The sequence below is a fragment of the Populus nigra genome, chromosome 19 (assembly GCF_951802175.1).
Source record: "Populus nigra chromosome 19, ddPopNigr1.1, whole genome shotgun sequence".
NCBI lineage: Eukaryota > Viridiplantae > Streptophyta > Magnoliopsida > Malpighiales > Salicaceae > Populus > Populus nigra.
Window position 1 is genome coordinate 5,427,878 of NC_084870.1, and position 15,162 is coordinate 5,443,039.

A 15,162-nucleotide genomic window follows, 5' to 3' on the forward strand; every position below is an offset into this window, starting at 1 on the left:
TTTTTATAGTTTAATTAGTGAAACCCCTGCTCATTATATGATTAAGTATCAACACTAAACAAGATTAGCAGGATCTTACTTATCTCCAAAGAACAAATTTGTCACCAAAATCTTACCTAACTATCATCCATGTGAAAGATATAGTACTACTTTAATTGTTATATAAGAGTATTGATCTTCAAGAGACTGGCTTGTGTGCTTGGATACGAGTGGCATCGTACGCAATAGGGTTGAGGTAGAATCTCCTTTGATATTTCAAGGGAAGGTGGCTGCTTGTCAGTGTGATTTTACCTGGATTATGATGTATTTTAAAAGTATATTTAACATGAAAAAAATTAAATTAATATTTTTTTAATATTTTAAAACATTATGCAAATATAAACATAGGGTCAATTCTGTTGTGCTAAAAAATAAAAAAGACAGCAATCTTATCTAGTTATCTAAGGGGATCAAAAGATTGTGGATTTCTTCAAGTCTCTATCTCTCTCAAGGGCTTGGAAGTTATTATATCCATGAAGATCACGCCTAGGGAGGGCCATTGGGTGGAACTTGGAAAAAAAGATGTGACTTGTGAGTTTTCTGAGGTTTTAAGCTGATGTGACTCTACAGAGCAAGAGAGGGTCGATTTATCCGCATTGCTTGGTAGGGCACACGGCACAAATTGGAACGTCCACTTAGGATGCCAAGTGGACCCCATGAGACACTTATCCATTTGTGTTGAAAAGATGACATTATATATGCAGAAAGATCAGAGGATGTGAATCAATGAGGAAGAGAGTTGCGGAGAAAATCCCCACAAAAAGAGATTTTTTTATATATATAAAGTAGTCGTAGTGCAAGAGTGAAGCTTCCTTCCTTCTTTTCTCTCTCTTTTTCAAAGTGATGAAGGCACATGGGCGGCACAATCAGTGCCGTCTAGTGTAGGAGGGATTATGTATATATCTGTGTCTGCTCTCTTACTCTCTCCAAGATCTTATCCAAGTCTTTCTTGCAAGCTAGCTAGCTAGGTGGTTGTTGATAGAGTTACTTGGGGAGGTGGTTTTGTACTTCAACTGGTCAGGAAATAAGATAATGGACAGTAACAAGCAAGGGGCTTGTTTTTCTTCTTCTTCTTCTTCATTCACAGCCGATCTTTTTGGCACCACTGAATCAGCACCAGTATCTTCAGCTGGGATTTTTGCTTCTATGTTTCCACCTCCGTCTACGGTATACTCTGACACTAGTTATATATTCCATCCTCATGTCCTTTGTATGGTTTTTCTTTTGTTAATGTTATCTTGGCCAGAACTTAAATTTCTTGTGTAGAAAGCTCTGCTACTTTTGAATGTAACTATGTTGTTTAATTATGGATACTTTTGAAGTTTGTATTTATATGCCACACTTCATGCTGTTACGTGGGTTTGACTTCATTTAATAACTGGGAAAAGAACTGTAAAAATGAAGGGAAGGAAGGTTTATATTTGTCCAACTTGTAATTCTTATCTGATTTTATTCTTAGTTTAATGGCTTCTTAATGTAAAAGACTTTTCTTAAATATAGATATAAACTATTTCATCTTGAATGGAAGTATGAAGATCAACTTTTTCACTAGCCTCTGCTTTATATAGAGCATCTTCATATTTGTTGGTATCTATGCTTATAGATAGATGGATGCTAGCCCTAAGTTTGCTTAAACTTGTGTGAACACCTCCGTCAGAATTCGGGCCACCGTCTAACTTGTTTTCAGGATTCAGGTTGTAGGGAGGAAGTCTTCAGGCTCTGAGGTGACAGGATCTTGGCAAAAACAGTCCTATGGAAATCAAGCGTGGTACCCCAAACAAGGATCTCCAGGTTTGTGATTAGCTCTTGTTATATCTGACTATATTTCTCTTTAAGAACTTCCATTGAGTTTAGAAGAACTTGTTCTGTCCTAATGCTCACTGCATGTAAGACCTTTTTTCACTCCCAGACAATGCTCTTGAAATGGTCAAGTGCTTGCTGGTGCATATAGAGTTTTCATTAATTCTGTTCTATTTAAAAGAAAGGCTAATTTCCTGATAATCTGTCTGTTTCCTAATAATAAATTAGCCAATAGCCAGGCTGCAAGCTATAGCATGCCAGACAAGGACAGAAATTCAGTTATCCAGGAAGAAAGAGTGGAACCATGTCATCTAAGTTCATCCCTTTACTACGGTGGACAAGAAAACTACTCTCAATCCCCAAGTACTCAAATGGCTGGATCATATCCCATAGTGAGTCTTTGATTAGTTGATGACTAATTCAAAACACTATGTTGTGATATTTTCAGCATGATAAAAGTAATGAGATAATACATCAAAGTAAATGTACTAATGTACTTTGTGAATGAATTAGTTCAAGAAAGATGGGGGAGAAGATGATCCTAACGGCAGCAACCCTCACAGTGCTTCCAGAGGAAATTGGTGGCAAGGTATTATGCTGCGGAAGGGCCTAGAAGTTTACTAACTGAAGCTGCTGTTATAGACTATAATTTACAGTTCTGATGTGCTTTTCTGCAGGTTCGCTTTATTATTAGGACCGTGCTTCCCTTGGCAAATGAACTCTCCACCTATTTTTTAAGGTACATCAATTCACTGCACTCCACTCCACATGGAATTACTATAGTTGTAGGCATTAGTAAGTGTTTTCTCTTTTGTTGTTTCAACACTTAATTCTGCAGAATTTTAACAGATAGTTATAAGCCTCTTTCACTTTTGGCAATTCAGATAAAAGTTGTTTCATTTCCTCTTGAAGCAGAAGCATGTTTCTTAAAAATATTTGATAGTACAGCAAATGTGCACATAATACAATGATTGTGGTGGTTGTACTTTCTTCGTGGTTGTTTATCTAATTTATTGTTTTATCTTGTTTATTTTGCAGGAATTCATGAAGCCTATGTGATAATTATGAAAGACATGTGTAATAATTAGGTAGCTGACATGGAAAGATACTGTCAGCTATTTGCAATGGTTTTTAACAAGGGCAAAACCATCATGAATTCATGTCACATTTTCGATAGTTGCTGTCTCAATAATGTTCAGGAAGCTGCACAACACTCGCTACCAGTTTCTGCTCTTAACTAGGCTGTTCAATAAGGTTCAAATGCATTGCATTGAATTTTAGCCTCTTGATATTCAACTCTTAGTTTGTCAAGTTTATGCGTCATTAATGATGTTTGTAGAAATATATGAAAGGTAAACACAATAAATAAGCCTCAATCTTCTTTTAATTGGATACGCTGAAATTTACAGCTTTGAACTATCAAGTTCACATAAGTACATTATAAATTGCTCCATGCTCCATTAGATAAATCACTCGGAAGTACTTACTGCTAATGACACTCCTTTTAAATTCTCTAAAAATGAAGAAGATAAAGCTATTCCAGTGCCAAAATTGTCAATCAAGTTGTCTAGCAAAAACTTTTAGTTCATACAGATGTGAGGGTATCACAGTTGCATACAGAAAATAACCTCTCTTAGCTTTGGGTTGCTAAGTTCATTTGTAAGGGCATAGTTCTGCAGCAACTGCAAGAATAGGTGCCTTGTGAATTGTGATCAGACCATGTGGTCTTTGATTTGTCTATGCTCGAGGCTAATGTATATCTGCAGATTCAAAAACAATAGAAAATTGTGAGGGAACAAAAAAGACAGGAACGAGTATCAGTAGCAAATCACAAGCCAATTTATCTTCATGAAATCATCGGCAATGAGCAATTACAGTGCTTAGGAATTGTCACAGAAACTTTTGGCTTTGCTGTAGCTTTTTTGGATGTTTAGAAAGCATAAATAATGTAGTATGCTTTTTGTCCTGCTTTCTTCTTAAGGATTTATCCTCTTCGCTCCCTGAGTGCTTCAAGCTGACTGCATAGTACGAACCAGCATCACCTTGAACGAAAAAAAGAAGGAATCTTCTTTTGATTATTGCATTATCAGCTCTCTCAAAAATTGAATTTGAAATGATGCTGCTATCTTAATTGAATGGAGATTGGTATTGACAATAATCCTCTCTTTTGCTATTGTCGTTTGATATGCAAAGGAATAGCCTTTCATAAGCAGCTGCCATTTTCGTGGCAGTGAACAACTGCAACCCTCTCTGCCTAGAAGCTTGGCCTTTCATCTCCAGAACTCTTCTGCCATCTTCCCAGACCCTATAAAGTGTATTTTTCAATGAAACTACCATAGGTGAAAAAGTATAACCTATTTCTGTGCTAACAATCACAGATCCAGTAATGCTGGCTACCCTTGTGGACATCACTGACTTACCAGAAAGCATTGCTTCTAATAAAGTATGATCCAATCCCTGTGCTCGAAGAGTTGGGTTTACAAAAATATCTATTGCATTATAGAAGCTCGCCAGCTGAGCTTGTTCCAATGGTCCCAAAACTAGTGTATTGGTCCCAAGATCTCTGTATCTATCACCCCAAGGACCATCTCCAGCAATCAGAACAATGGTGTTTTCACGAAACGTACCATTTTCCACAAGCATCTGCTTCAGAGCTTCAAACATTAAGGGGTGTCCTTTATCCTTCACTAACCTCCCTGCCATGCCTAAAACCAAAGATCTACTCTTTGCAACCCCAAATTTCTGCTTAAATGCCTCACCTTTAGCAGGATCTGGCTTGAAAATCTCCTCATCCACACCATTGAGAATAACATGAACTCGTTCTTCTGGGATCATATAAATCCTTCTCAGTATATCTCCAGCATGATCGCTAGTAGCGACATGGTGGGCATAGTGTGGAAAAAACCTGACCTCTTCAACAACCTTGGTAATTCTTTCAGTCAACGCATATGCTTGTTGTTCATCAGGATTCCGAAGAAGTTCTTGAATGATGTCAGTATGAATGGTTTCATATGCAATCCCATGCCAAGTAACCGCTAAGTTGGTGAGGTTCCGTGACCGAGTATGCAACAGCCCAACACTTTCAGTGTGGACTATGTCAAAGGCTTTCCCAGTTGAGTTTTGAGTTTGAAATTGCTTCCAGACAATAGCTTGGTCCAGATAACCAGCAGCTGTTGGTTTTGAGAGGTGGAAATATAAGTTGCTCATCGGATACCTAGGGAAGGAGGAGTTGGACGAAGAAGTTGTGAAAATGTGAAGCTCATGCCCTCTTTTGGCAAGAGCAAGATGAAGGGTCAGGGCATGCCGCTCAAGTCCACCTGCAAGAGATCTATGGGGCCATTTCTTGACAAAGAGTGCGATCTTAAGATATTTTGAAGGTAGTTTTGATGGAAATGAAAGATGATTCCATGCCGAAGGGAAAGAAAGGAGATTAATGGGTTGGTTTTCCTTCTGCGATATCATTTGGTTACTGTAGCGGTATGAGCTAGAGCATTGAAACCACAAGAGGAATGAGACAAATGAGAAAGCAGATAGCAGTGTGATGGTGAAACAGAGACAACGAAAACTGAAGATAGTAGCCATAGCAATGTCAAATGTGAGTTTTGATGCTACTGAACCTTTTTTCTTCAGGAAACTAACATAAGTAATAGGCACAGCATCGATTTAAAACATGAAAGCAGTTATGAGATGAGGAACCAAAAGGAAGGATCAATGCAAACATAACCAAGAAACTAACAAAAAGGCATTTTTTTAGTGTCAAAACCAGTTCTTGAATTGAAAGGCACCTGCACATGGGTTCTATCAGGAGTAGTACAAGAGATGCAAATCCCAGAACCCATCCATTTTAGAGAATTGTTTATGGGTTATTTCTAAGGAAGAAAAATTTTGGTTAAGCAATCACATCATGGATTGGCTACAGAGATTAAATTAGCCTGCATTGATTTCCTCAACTCATTACTATATTGCAATAAACAAATTTCACGCCATTGTCACTGCCAACTCCCTGAAACATGGCAACTTCATACAAGCGACAGCAAGAAGCATTCCCAATACAAAATGCAATTAAAAACTGTGAAATCCAACAATACAATGTACCTAAACCATTAAATCACATCTAATATATAGCAGAACTGAGGACGGTACAATACTGCTGGTCGATCCTAGAAAGTCAAGTCACTGTTTTCAGGTTAAACTAAAGACAATTTCTTAGGAAACGTCATATAAGGAGCGCTTAAGTGTGACAAATTGCAAATTTTATATCTTTCTACTCCACCAAGTCCAAGTTAAGTATAAATGGATTAAGATACACACTCAATCAACAAAAGTAAGCATCTTTCACTCAATCTTTTTAATCAAAGATTCTCAATTTTTATTTACTAGTTCACTTTCCAAGAGACCAATATAGGTCCATCTCACAACTTTTACAATGTATTGGAAACAATTCATTGACAGCAAGATCAAAGAAAACAATATATATTCACATGGTAGCTAGCTAATTAATTCTTCAAATCTCCCTAAGCTAGCGCGCAAACGCATAAAGCATAAGAAAAACATATATTACCAAAGCCGAAGGGACCAAAATAACCAGAGGAGCAACCGCAGCAAATGTATGCAAACTCCCACAGCCCAGAACCCCCAACTTTATTTGCACCAAGTCCATCAAAGCCATCATCAAGAACCCGCATCCAAAAACCGACCCAAACCCAGAAACCAAAGTCCCAGCCCGTAAAGCCACCAAGTTAACATGAGCCAGGGGCGCACTACGCACCACCCCATCAGAATCATCATCTTTGTTAGTATCAAAAATCTTGATGGTTTGCTTGACAGCCAAAGCAATGAGACTGGAGAACAGAAAGGAGCTGAAAGAATAGACGTGGAAAGCGATGAGATCCTCGACGATGGAAGAAGAGGCGATGCAGGAAGTATCAGTGATAAGGGTGGTGGTGGGGTCAGGTGCCGTGGGGTACCATGCAAGACCAAGAAAGAGTGCTAAGGTGAATAAGGAATTTACGTTGACGATACCATCTAAGGCCATTATGTGGATTCTGGTAGTTGTAATTGTATGATTGTTACGTGACATTTGTGGAGAGGACGGAGGAATAGCGGCGGTGGTGGTCGACCTGCTGGTGGGGTTGGAGGAGCAAATACAATGCAAAGAGAATGTATTATTTGTGTATATAGAAGAAGGACCGTTGAAGATAGGAAGTTAGGGATATCGTATAATGTTGCCTTGTTTGTGATAGCGTGTCTTTTCCGGCAAGGCAAGGGAATGATCGAACCGTGAAGATTTTGGAGTGTTGAGTGAAGAAACCAAATGGCCAAAACACGCTTTCATTGTTCAGACACCGTTAAGACACAGTTGTACTTTCACTGTGTGGTTGATGATGCTTCCGTGCCTTTTCAACGACATGCCGTTTAGTGCTCGTGTAGTGTATCCATACATAAAAACGACTTCCAGCCTGTTTGTTCTAGTGGCGTTACTGCTTTTTTAAAAAGTTAATTTTTTTATATAATTGTGATGTATATGTATTCAAAATAAATTTTAAAAAATAAAAAATTATTATTATTTTAATATAATTTTAAATTAAAAAAATATTTTAAAAACAATCACCACAAAATAAGACAGCAAGTGAAAAAAAAAGGAATTTATGCATAAATCATAATGGATGCATGAAAGCTCCAAACAACACACATGAAAATTATTTTTATGTTTTAAAAAAATTTAAAAAAGAATTATTTTTTTATTTTAATTTTTTTATGTTTTTAAATAGTTAATATGTTGATGTGAAAAGTTATTTTTAAAAAATAAAATAAATATTATTTTAATATATTATTTAAAAAATATTTTAAAAATTAAATACTACAACACTCTCAAACTCGCAACGCAGATATAACCTGTAGTGGCTTGATAGACAGCAGGCTCCCTGTAGATTTGGTCTACATAAATACAGTCCAATGGTTTCAAAAGAGGCATTTGGATGCTTGGCAGGTGGCATTTTAATTTTGCGACAGCCTAAGTCCTCTCCTTCCAAAATCAACTTCAATTACAGTTAAAAATTTTCTATTGGGCAAGAATTTAATTAAAGACCAATCATAAAACACCAAGTGTCATCCAATTCTCCGTAATAAAGAATTTAGTGGCAATTGGAGTTGTTTATAGATAAAATAAATAATTTATCACGAATTTGAAATGTCTAACACCTGATTCTATGTTTCAAAATCACTCGGGAATGTTCATCATAAATTAATACGGCAAAGACTTGTGTCATTGACCTAAACTCAGCCGAAGATGAGATTCATAGGTTAAATCATCATCCTAGATCATAAATATAAAACTCGAACCGGCCAGTAGGTTTAGATTAGGATTGAATTAAAAACAATAATAAAACTCAATTGATCCGATCAAAATTAAACTCTCAATCTTTTGATTTAAAAATAAAATTAGTTGAAATAATATCGTTTTGATTTTAAAAAAAAAATTAAAAGTTGATTATCTTAATTTATAACCCAAACCTTGTCTCAAATCAGTTTAAGGTATAGTTTTACAACTATGAGTATGACCGCAAGTACTTGGATCATTCACACTTTCAAGCAGCACCTTTGTCTATTTAAGAGATGAAGATGTTTGGAAGTGTTACAACCATTGCTTTTTAAAATATATTTTTTTCAGAAAAAATATTAAAATGATATTTTTATTATTATTATTTAAATTTTATTTTTGATACTAACATATCAAAATAATTTAAAAATACTAAAAAAATTAATTTCAAGTAAAAAAATTTAAATTTTAATTAAAAAAAGAGGTTAAAATTCATTTTCAAACACCATGAAAGCTTAAAACCTGAGAAAACCGGTGGCGGACCGAATAAGATTGCAAGACTCGTCTCCTCGACATGAACGACACACGGAGCTATCCGTGTCGATAAGATTGCCGATGGCCCATTTGAGAGCCAATTTGCTTCCCTTTGTTCCTATTTTTTGTTCGTCACAAGAAAAACTAATGGAAACTACCAAGATTGGCAGATGCGGTTGAATTTATGTAATAAATACCAAAGAAAAAGGTAGATAGGCATGCGGGGCTCTGTTACCCCGAGGACTTGTTGAATTGCAGGTTTGACTTTTTTGTGCTAGCGACAGATTTACTTTTGTGAGTGGGTTGAAAGTTTATTTTTAAAAAATATATTTTTTATTTATGAATATATTATAAAAACTATTTTTTATTTTTTAAAATTTATTTTTAATGTTAATATATCAAAATAATATAAAAAAATAAAACTAAAAAAATCAAAAAAATTTAAAAATACAACTGCACTCAATGCTACACACCACCAAAATGACTATGCATGATGTCTTGGCTTCCACTAGTTTTACAGTAGTATCTGGTTATTTTTCTAAGATAAAAAAGATGAAGATGATGAAAATAAAAATGTACTTGGTTGAAAAGATAGATAAAAATATAGAAATAAATTTATATTTATGATAGTTTTGTAGTGAATTTTTGTACTTTTAAAATAAAATGTACAAAGATGATATGTCTATAAAGACAATATTTATATTTCTTTTATTCCTAAAATATCCTTGTAAAAAACCCTCAATTTCAAAATTGTCTGATTAAGACATGTAAGAATAAAAATAATTATTATCATAGTTTTAAAACTCAATTCGAGAATCGATCCAGGGCAAAATCTGAGTCACAAGTTGGGTTGACCCGAATCAGTATAAGAATAAAAATGATTATTATTATAGTTTTAAAAACTTAATCAAGATTCGACCTGGGATAAGACCCTGGTCACGTTTTAAACTTGATCAAGATTCGACCTGGGGTAAGACCCTGGTCACGTTATTATTATAGTTTTAAAAACTTAATCAAGATTCGACATGGGGTAAGATCTTGGTCACGTGTTAGGAGGATCAACCCGAATTGATCCATGTCAACATAAAATAAAAGTAATTATTATCATAGTTTTAAAACTTGATTCAGGGGTCAACCCAGGGCAAGACCTCGTTCACGGATCAAGAGAGTCAACTCAGGTTGACCCGGGTCAATGTAAAAATCAAAGTTGTTATTATTATAATTTTAAAACCTGACTTGGTGGTCAACTAGGGCAAAGCCCATGTCACAGGTTGGGAGGGTCAACACGGGTTAAACCGAGTCAATGTATGGATAAAAATGGTACTATCATAGTTTTAAAATCCAACTCAGGAATTGATCCGAGACAAGGTTCAGGTCATAGGTTGAGAGGGTCAACTCGGTTAAACTAAAATTTTAAATTTTTTCTTTCAAAAACATCAACGGGTTTTTGACCTGTGTTTTATCTCGAGTTGACCTGAGTTTTTGACTGGATCAGGTCGAGTCAATTCTTTCTCTATTTTTTCTTAAACTCGGACTACTTCATGCTCCAGATCAACTTGTCAAGTCAATCCTAATTTTATAACTAGGGTTGATATAATATTATTAATTTCAACACTCAATATAAACTAAAGTAAAAAAATATCGAATTAATTTTTTAAAAAATATATAAGTTTGATAACAAAAGGGTAAAATAAACTTTTTTATATTTTATTCTATCTTATCCACCGTAACAAAAAAGATAGAAAAACAAACACTTTGTATTGCACATCAATACTAAACACAATTGTATCTCAATCTCATTTCCTATCTTGTCTTCTATCTCTATTGTCCTTGTCTCTTTTGTCTCAGGACAGTAACCACACGTTTCTAATAAGAATTTCTCTAGTTTGTTTTTTGTTTTGAAAGATACTATGCTCAATCCCAACCGATTACAAAAACCTAAAGGATGTGACCAAATCTTTATATAAATATTGTGTTTTATTGTTAATTGGAACAGTAAAAAAAATAATTTTTCCCTTCACGTAACAAATCAAATGAACTAGTCTTAGAGGGTAAATAAGTCTTTTCACATGGTACATTTATCATTCTTGAATTGTTTGGGGGCAACATTGACTTTTTACAACTTTCTTGAACAATGAAATTACTTGATTGCCCTTGAAAGCAAAAATAAACAATTAACTATGGTCTAGGGACTATTTCGGTATTTCAATTTTTAAAGCACAATTTAGTGACTCTATTACCCTTAAAATTAAAATTTTCAAAGCTTGATCATAATGGTTTATTCATCATTTCATTATGGTTTTTTGATGATAATTATTTTGTTATAGGGGCAATGTCATGTTTTGACAAATAAAAGAAAAACACAAAAGTTGTTGATTGAACAGTAAAAAGATAATTTTACTCTTTTAAAAAAAATCACGTGAACTAATTTTAGAGGGTAAATGAATCTTTTCATAAAATCCATTTATCATTCTTGAAATTTTTTGAGGTAGCATTGTTTTTTTTGTAACAAAAATTTGCATAGTTAAATTACTTGATCGCCCTTGAAAGAAAAATAACACTTAACTATGGTCTAGGGGCTATTTTAATATTTCACTTTTTAAAGCACGGTGTAGTGACTCTCTTATCCTTAAAATTAAAATTTTCAAAGCTAGATTGTAGGGGCTTACTCATCATTTCATAATATTTTTTTCATGATAATTATTTTGTTATAGGGGTAGTTTCGTGTTTTGACAAATAAAAGAAAAACAAAAAAGTTACTCACGTGTTAGTTGTTCTATCACCTTCGGACAACGTGTGCGACTTACTCTTTTGGTCAAAATTGTTGTTCTGCCTCATCATTCAATCCGTCTCAACATTCTCCTCTTCCCTAGTCGGCAGCGTGTGGTCAACGGACCATCAACTCAGCACCGACAACCTTTTTTTCCTTACTTTCTATTTCCTTCTAAAAATTCATGTATGGCCATCCAAATTTGCAGATTAGCCCTTCATTTTTTTTCTTTAGATTTGATCCCTCCTTTTCTATTCCTATTTGTTTTATTTAATTAATTTCTAAAATTGAATCCTTTTTTTTCATTTTCATCCTCCTCTAATTTTGTAGTCTGACATATTTGGTTCCTATTTTTTTGTTGCAATTTTTTTATTTGAGTTGGTTTTTTAATTTGATTTTTTTTCTGATTTCACCCTCCTTCACTATTTTTTTTTTCTTCTTTCAGATTTGATTCTTATTTCTTATATTACTATTTGTTTTTGCTTTGACAAGTTTCTAGATTGATTTTTTTATATATAATTTTATACTTCAACATTAAATTGGTTGGGGATTGGATTTTTTGATTAAGCCCAAATATGAGATTTCATAAGTTGTGATTTTGAAAGATTAGCTCAGATTAGGAGATCCGTTCAGGTTTGCTTTGTTTTCTATATTATTAAATTAGGGTTGATTATATATATATATATATATATATATATATATATATATATATATATATATATATATTGTTAAATTAACCAAACTTATTAAACTCTATGAACCAAATCTTGGATTTTTTTTAACTTCTTTAGAAATCCTTGCGTCGCCTGGAATTTGTTCTTCTTAAATTCATAAAAATTTAACATGGCTTGCAGTATTGCGCCAGCCACCAATTTAAGTTTACTCTAGTCACTTTTTAAAAAAAGTTAATTTTTTTTCGCTTTCAACCTTCAATATTTGATTCATTATAATTAGGTTTCGTAATTTATTTTGTGGTGAGTTTCATGGTCTTACTCTTATCACAATCCTATACCCTGGATCACAAGTTTCATATGTTAACTATGGTTAGCCTGGTCGATCCGATGTGTCATCGTCTTGATATTTCTTTTAAAAAATATATCATCCAGCATGTTATTATTTTTAGAATTTTAAATATGTTTTAACCGGTACACATCATTTCATCCACTTTTTAATGTCTTTATATTTTTTTTAAAGGTTGACAAAAAGTGATCCAAGCCTGTGGCATAACACGGGTAAAAAAAAAAATTAGTTAAACAATAACTCATGCTGAGATGGTTTAAAAAAAACAGTTAATTTTGTTTTTATAATATAAAAAATTAATTAAAATGTCATTTTTTAGATGCGTATAAACTATGGGGTCCATTATAAAAACAAATTATAATTTTTTTTTTGTAAGAGAAAAGAATAAAATTATCGATTTATTAAATAAGTCATCATTATGAGAAATTATTAGATATGCCCTTATCATAGGTATGGAGATTTGGTGCTGCGTATCCACCACTCATCCATGGTTTAAACATCGGTTTCAGGGAACAACAACAAACAAGCACATGAGATTTTCTATGGAAATAAATGAAATTATTAAATATGTCAAGAATTATGCTCCGTTTTTTCGCAAAAATTCATGAGACCTGTTATGAAAGAAATTTTATGGTGTTTAAGAATAATTAAGTATTTTATTAGTTATTCTATAGGTTTATTTTACAAAAAAAAAAAACAGAGAGAGAGATGAATCTTATGTAAGAATATTTTTATTATTTTTTTTGTTAGTTATGAGTTTCATTTTTCTTTTTCTCTTTTTATTCGTGTATCTTTTCATGATAGACCAAGAAAATAACTAATATAATATTATTAAGTACTCTTTAAATACCATAAAATTTTATTTAAATATCACTGATATAATATCTTAACATTTCTTATCACATTTTATTTTCATTTGGATCAAAATCTAATTAATTAACATTAAAGGAGGTGAATTCACTAATCACCTCCTCACATAGTATTAATCATTAAAATAATGTTTTTAGATTATTTTTATTTTTTATTTAATATTCTGTTCATTGGCGATTGAATTTAAAATTTTTTTTTTATTTAATTTTTATGATATTATACAAATCTCATGATCTAGATCACAGGTTTAGCAAGGTAACCAAGGTTGGCTCGATTTTTTTTAGGTCTTTTTTTTTATTGATTTTTGTTCTTAATTTCATCATTTAATATTGAGTTGATAATATTAAGTTTATCAGGGACTGAGCTACATGATTTATTTTGACATACTTTTCATAAAGTTATCTCGGTTTTATAACCTGAGTCATGACTTTAACAAGTTAATCTGGGTTGAATCGTTTTTTTTATTGGTTTTTTTTTCAATTTCATTCTTCAATATTAAGTTAGTTGCAAATTTAGCTTCATAATTTATTTTGATTCGCTTTCTCTGAAGTTGTCCTGATCTCATGATCTAGATTGCAAGTTTGATACGTAGGTTAATCTTGATTGACTCAATTTTTTTTTTCAAATTGATATTTTTTCAATTTCATTATTCAATCTTGATCTCATGACTCGGATAACGTGTTTGGTGAGTTACTTAGTTGAATCGAACTGTTTTTTTAAGAAAAAATTGATATTTTTGCAATTTTCTCCTTCGATATTTTGTTGATTGAGAGTTGAGCTTTATTGTTTTATTTGTTTTTTATAGGGTTATCTTAATCTCATAACATGTGTCACATGTTTGGCATGTTAACAATCGGGTCATTTTTTTAGTTAATTTTTATAATTAATATTCTTTTAAATTTCATCACTCAATATTAAGTTGGTTGAGAATTTAATTTCATAATTTGTTTTAATTTTATTTTCACAAAGTTATCATGGTCTCATGATCTCAATCATATATTTGATAGATTAGCCGATGTTGATCCAAGTTGATCTATTATATTGTTATCTCAATATTTTTTTTGTAAAAAAAATTATTGTTTTGAATTGTTTTTTTATCAAACTATATTTTTACCGATCATTCAGATTATCTTTAGAACTGTCAAGTTAACCGGGTCATATTAGTTAACTTACACACAATTTAAAATTTTCTCTTTTAAAAATATGTTAAAATACATTGATATTTTTTTTTTATGTTTCTAACTTGATTCAAACCGCAGTATATCATGTGACGACGATCCAATATCTAATAAATATTTATTCCACGGTAGTGTTGAATTATTACAAAATACATGTCAGGCGCCATTATTCATAAGAAACTGAGGAGTGTCGAATTATTATATGATAAATATCAGGCGCCATTATTCATAAGAAATTGAGAGATGTCTAACATGTCGTCGAGGTAAAGAGAATTAGAGGGTTTTTTTCACTCAGAAAAATATGTTAATAATATTTTTTTATTTTTTAAAAATTATTTTTGAGAACAGCACATCAAAATAATTTAAAAATATCAAAAATATATTACTTCAAAGTAAAATAAAAAAAATTAATTTTTTTTAAAAACACTTTTAAAAAATACTCGTAAACGCTCTCTTGAATGTACATGTAGGATGTGCATTATTATTATTATTATTATTATTATTATTATTATGTAATGCTTTAGTTTTCAATATGTATGTGACGTGTCTGAAATAACTTTGACCAAAATATATGACCATAATTTATACTGAATTTAATGCCATCATGAGTTTGATGTCACCCAGTTTCGACT

The 15,162-nt window shown here is 32.6% G+C and overlaps 3 protein-coding genes across 5 annotated transcripts; 1 reads left to right on the plus strand and 2 right to left on the minus strand.

Annotated features, from left to right (window-relative positions):
* Positions 1-745: 745 nt before the first annotated feature.
* LOC133680400 (uncharacterized) lies at positions 746-3,226 on the plus strand. Of its 2 annotated transcripts, XM_062103322.1 has the most exons (6): positions 748-1,206; positions 1,734-1,830; positions 2,068-2,231; positions 2,353-2,428; positions 2,517-2,578; positions 2,878-3,226. In XM_062103322.1, the coding sequence occupies exons 1-5, from the start codon at positions 1,072-1,074 to the stop codon at positions 2,531-2,533; spliced, it is 489 nt and encodes a 162-aa protein (XP_061959306.1). In that variant the 5' UTR covers positions 748-1,071; the 3' UTR covers positions 2,534-2,578; positions 2,878-3,226. The 2 variants fall into 2 exon arrangements, with proteins under 2 accessions (XP_061959305.1, XP_061959306.1); XM_062103321.1 differs by lacking the exons at positions 2,517-2,578; positions 2,878-3,226 and having other exon boundaries at positions 746-1,206; positions 2,353-2,463.
* On the minus strand, positions 3,206-6,067 carry LOC133680398 (uncharacterized). Of its 2 annotated transcripts, none has more exons than XR_009836305.1 (2): positions 3,715-6,067; positions 3,206-3,599 (listed from the first exon to the last, which is right to left on the minus strand). XR_009836305.1 is itself a non-coding variant. In XM_062103319.1 (2 exons), the coding sequence occupies exons 1-2, from the start codon at positions 5,419-5,421 to the stop codon at positions 4,110-4,112; spliced, it is 1,197 nt and encodes a 398-aa protein (XP_061959303.1). In that variant the 5' UTR covers positions 5,422-6,067; the 3' UTR covers positions 4,007-4,109. The 2 variants fall into 2 exon arrangements, 1 of the variants encoding a protein (XP_061959303.1); XM_062103319.1 differs by lacking the exon at positions 3,206-3,599 and having other exon boundaries at positions 4,007-4,144; positions 4,260-6,067.
* A 117-nt stretch (positions 6,068-6,184) lies between these two features.
* On the minus strand, positions 6,185-7,102 carry LOC133680399 (uncharacterized). The gene has a single exon (XM_062103320.1). It carries the CDS (start codon positions 6,917-6,919, stop codon positions 6,359-6,361), a length of 561 nt encoding a protein of 186 aa, XP_061959304.1. The 5' UTR covers positions 6,920-7,102; the 3' UTR covers positions 6,185-6,358.
* Positions 7,103-15,162: the final 8,060 nt, after the last annotated feature.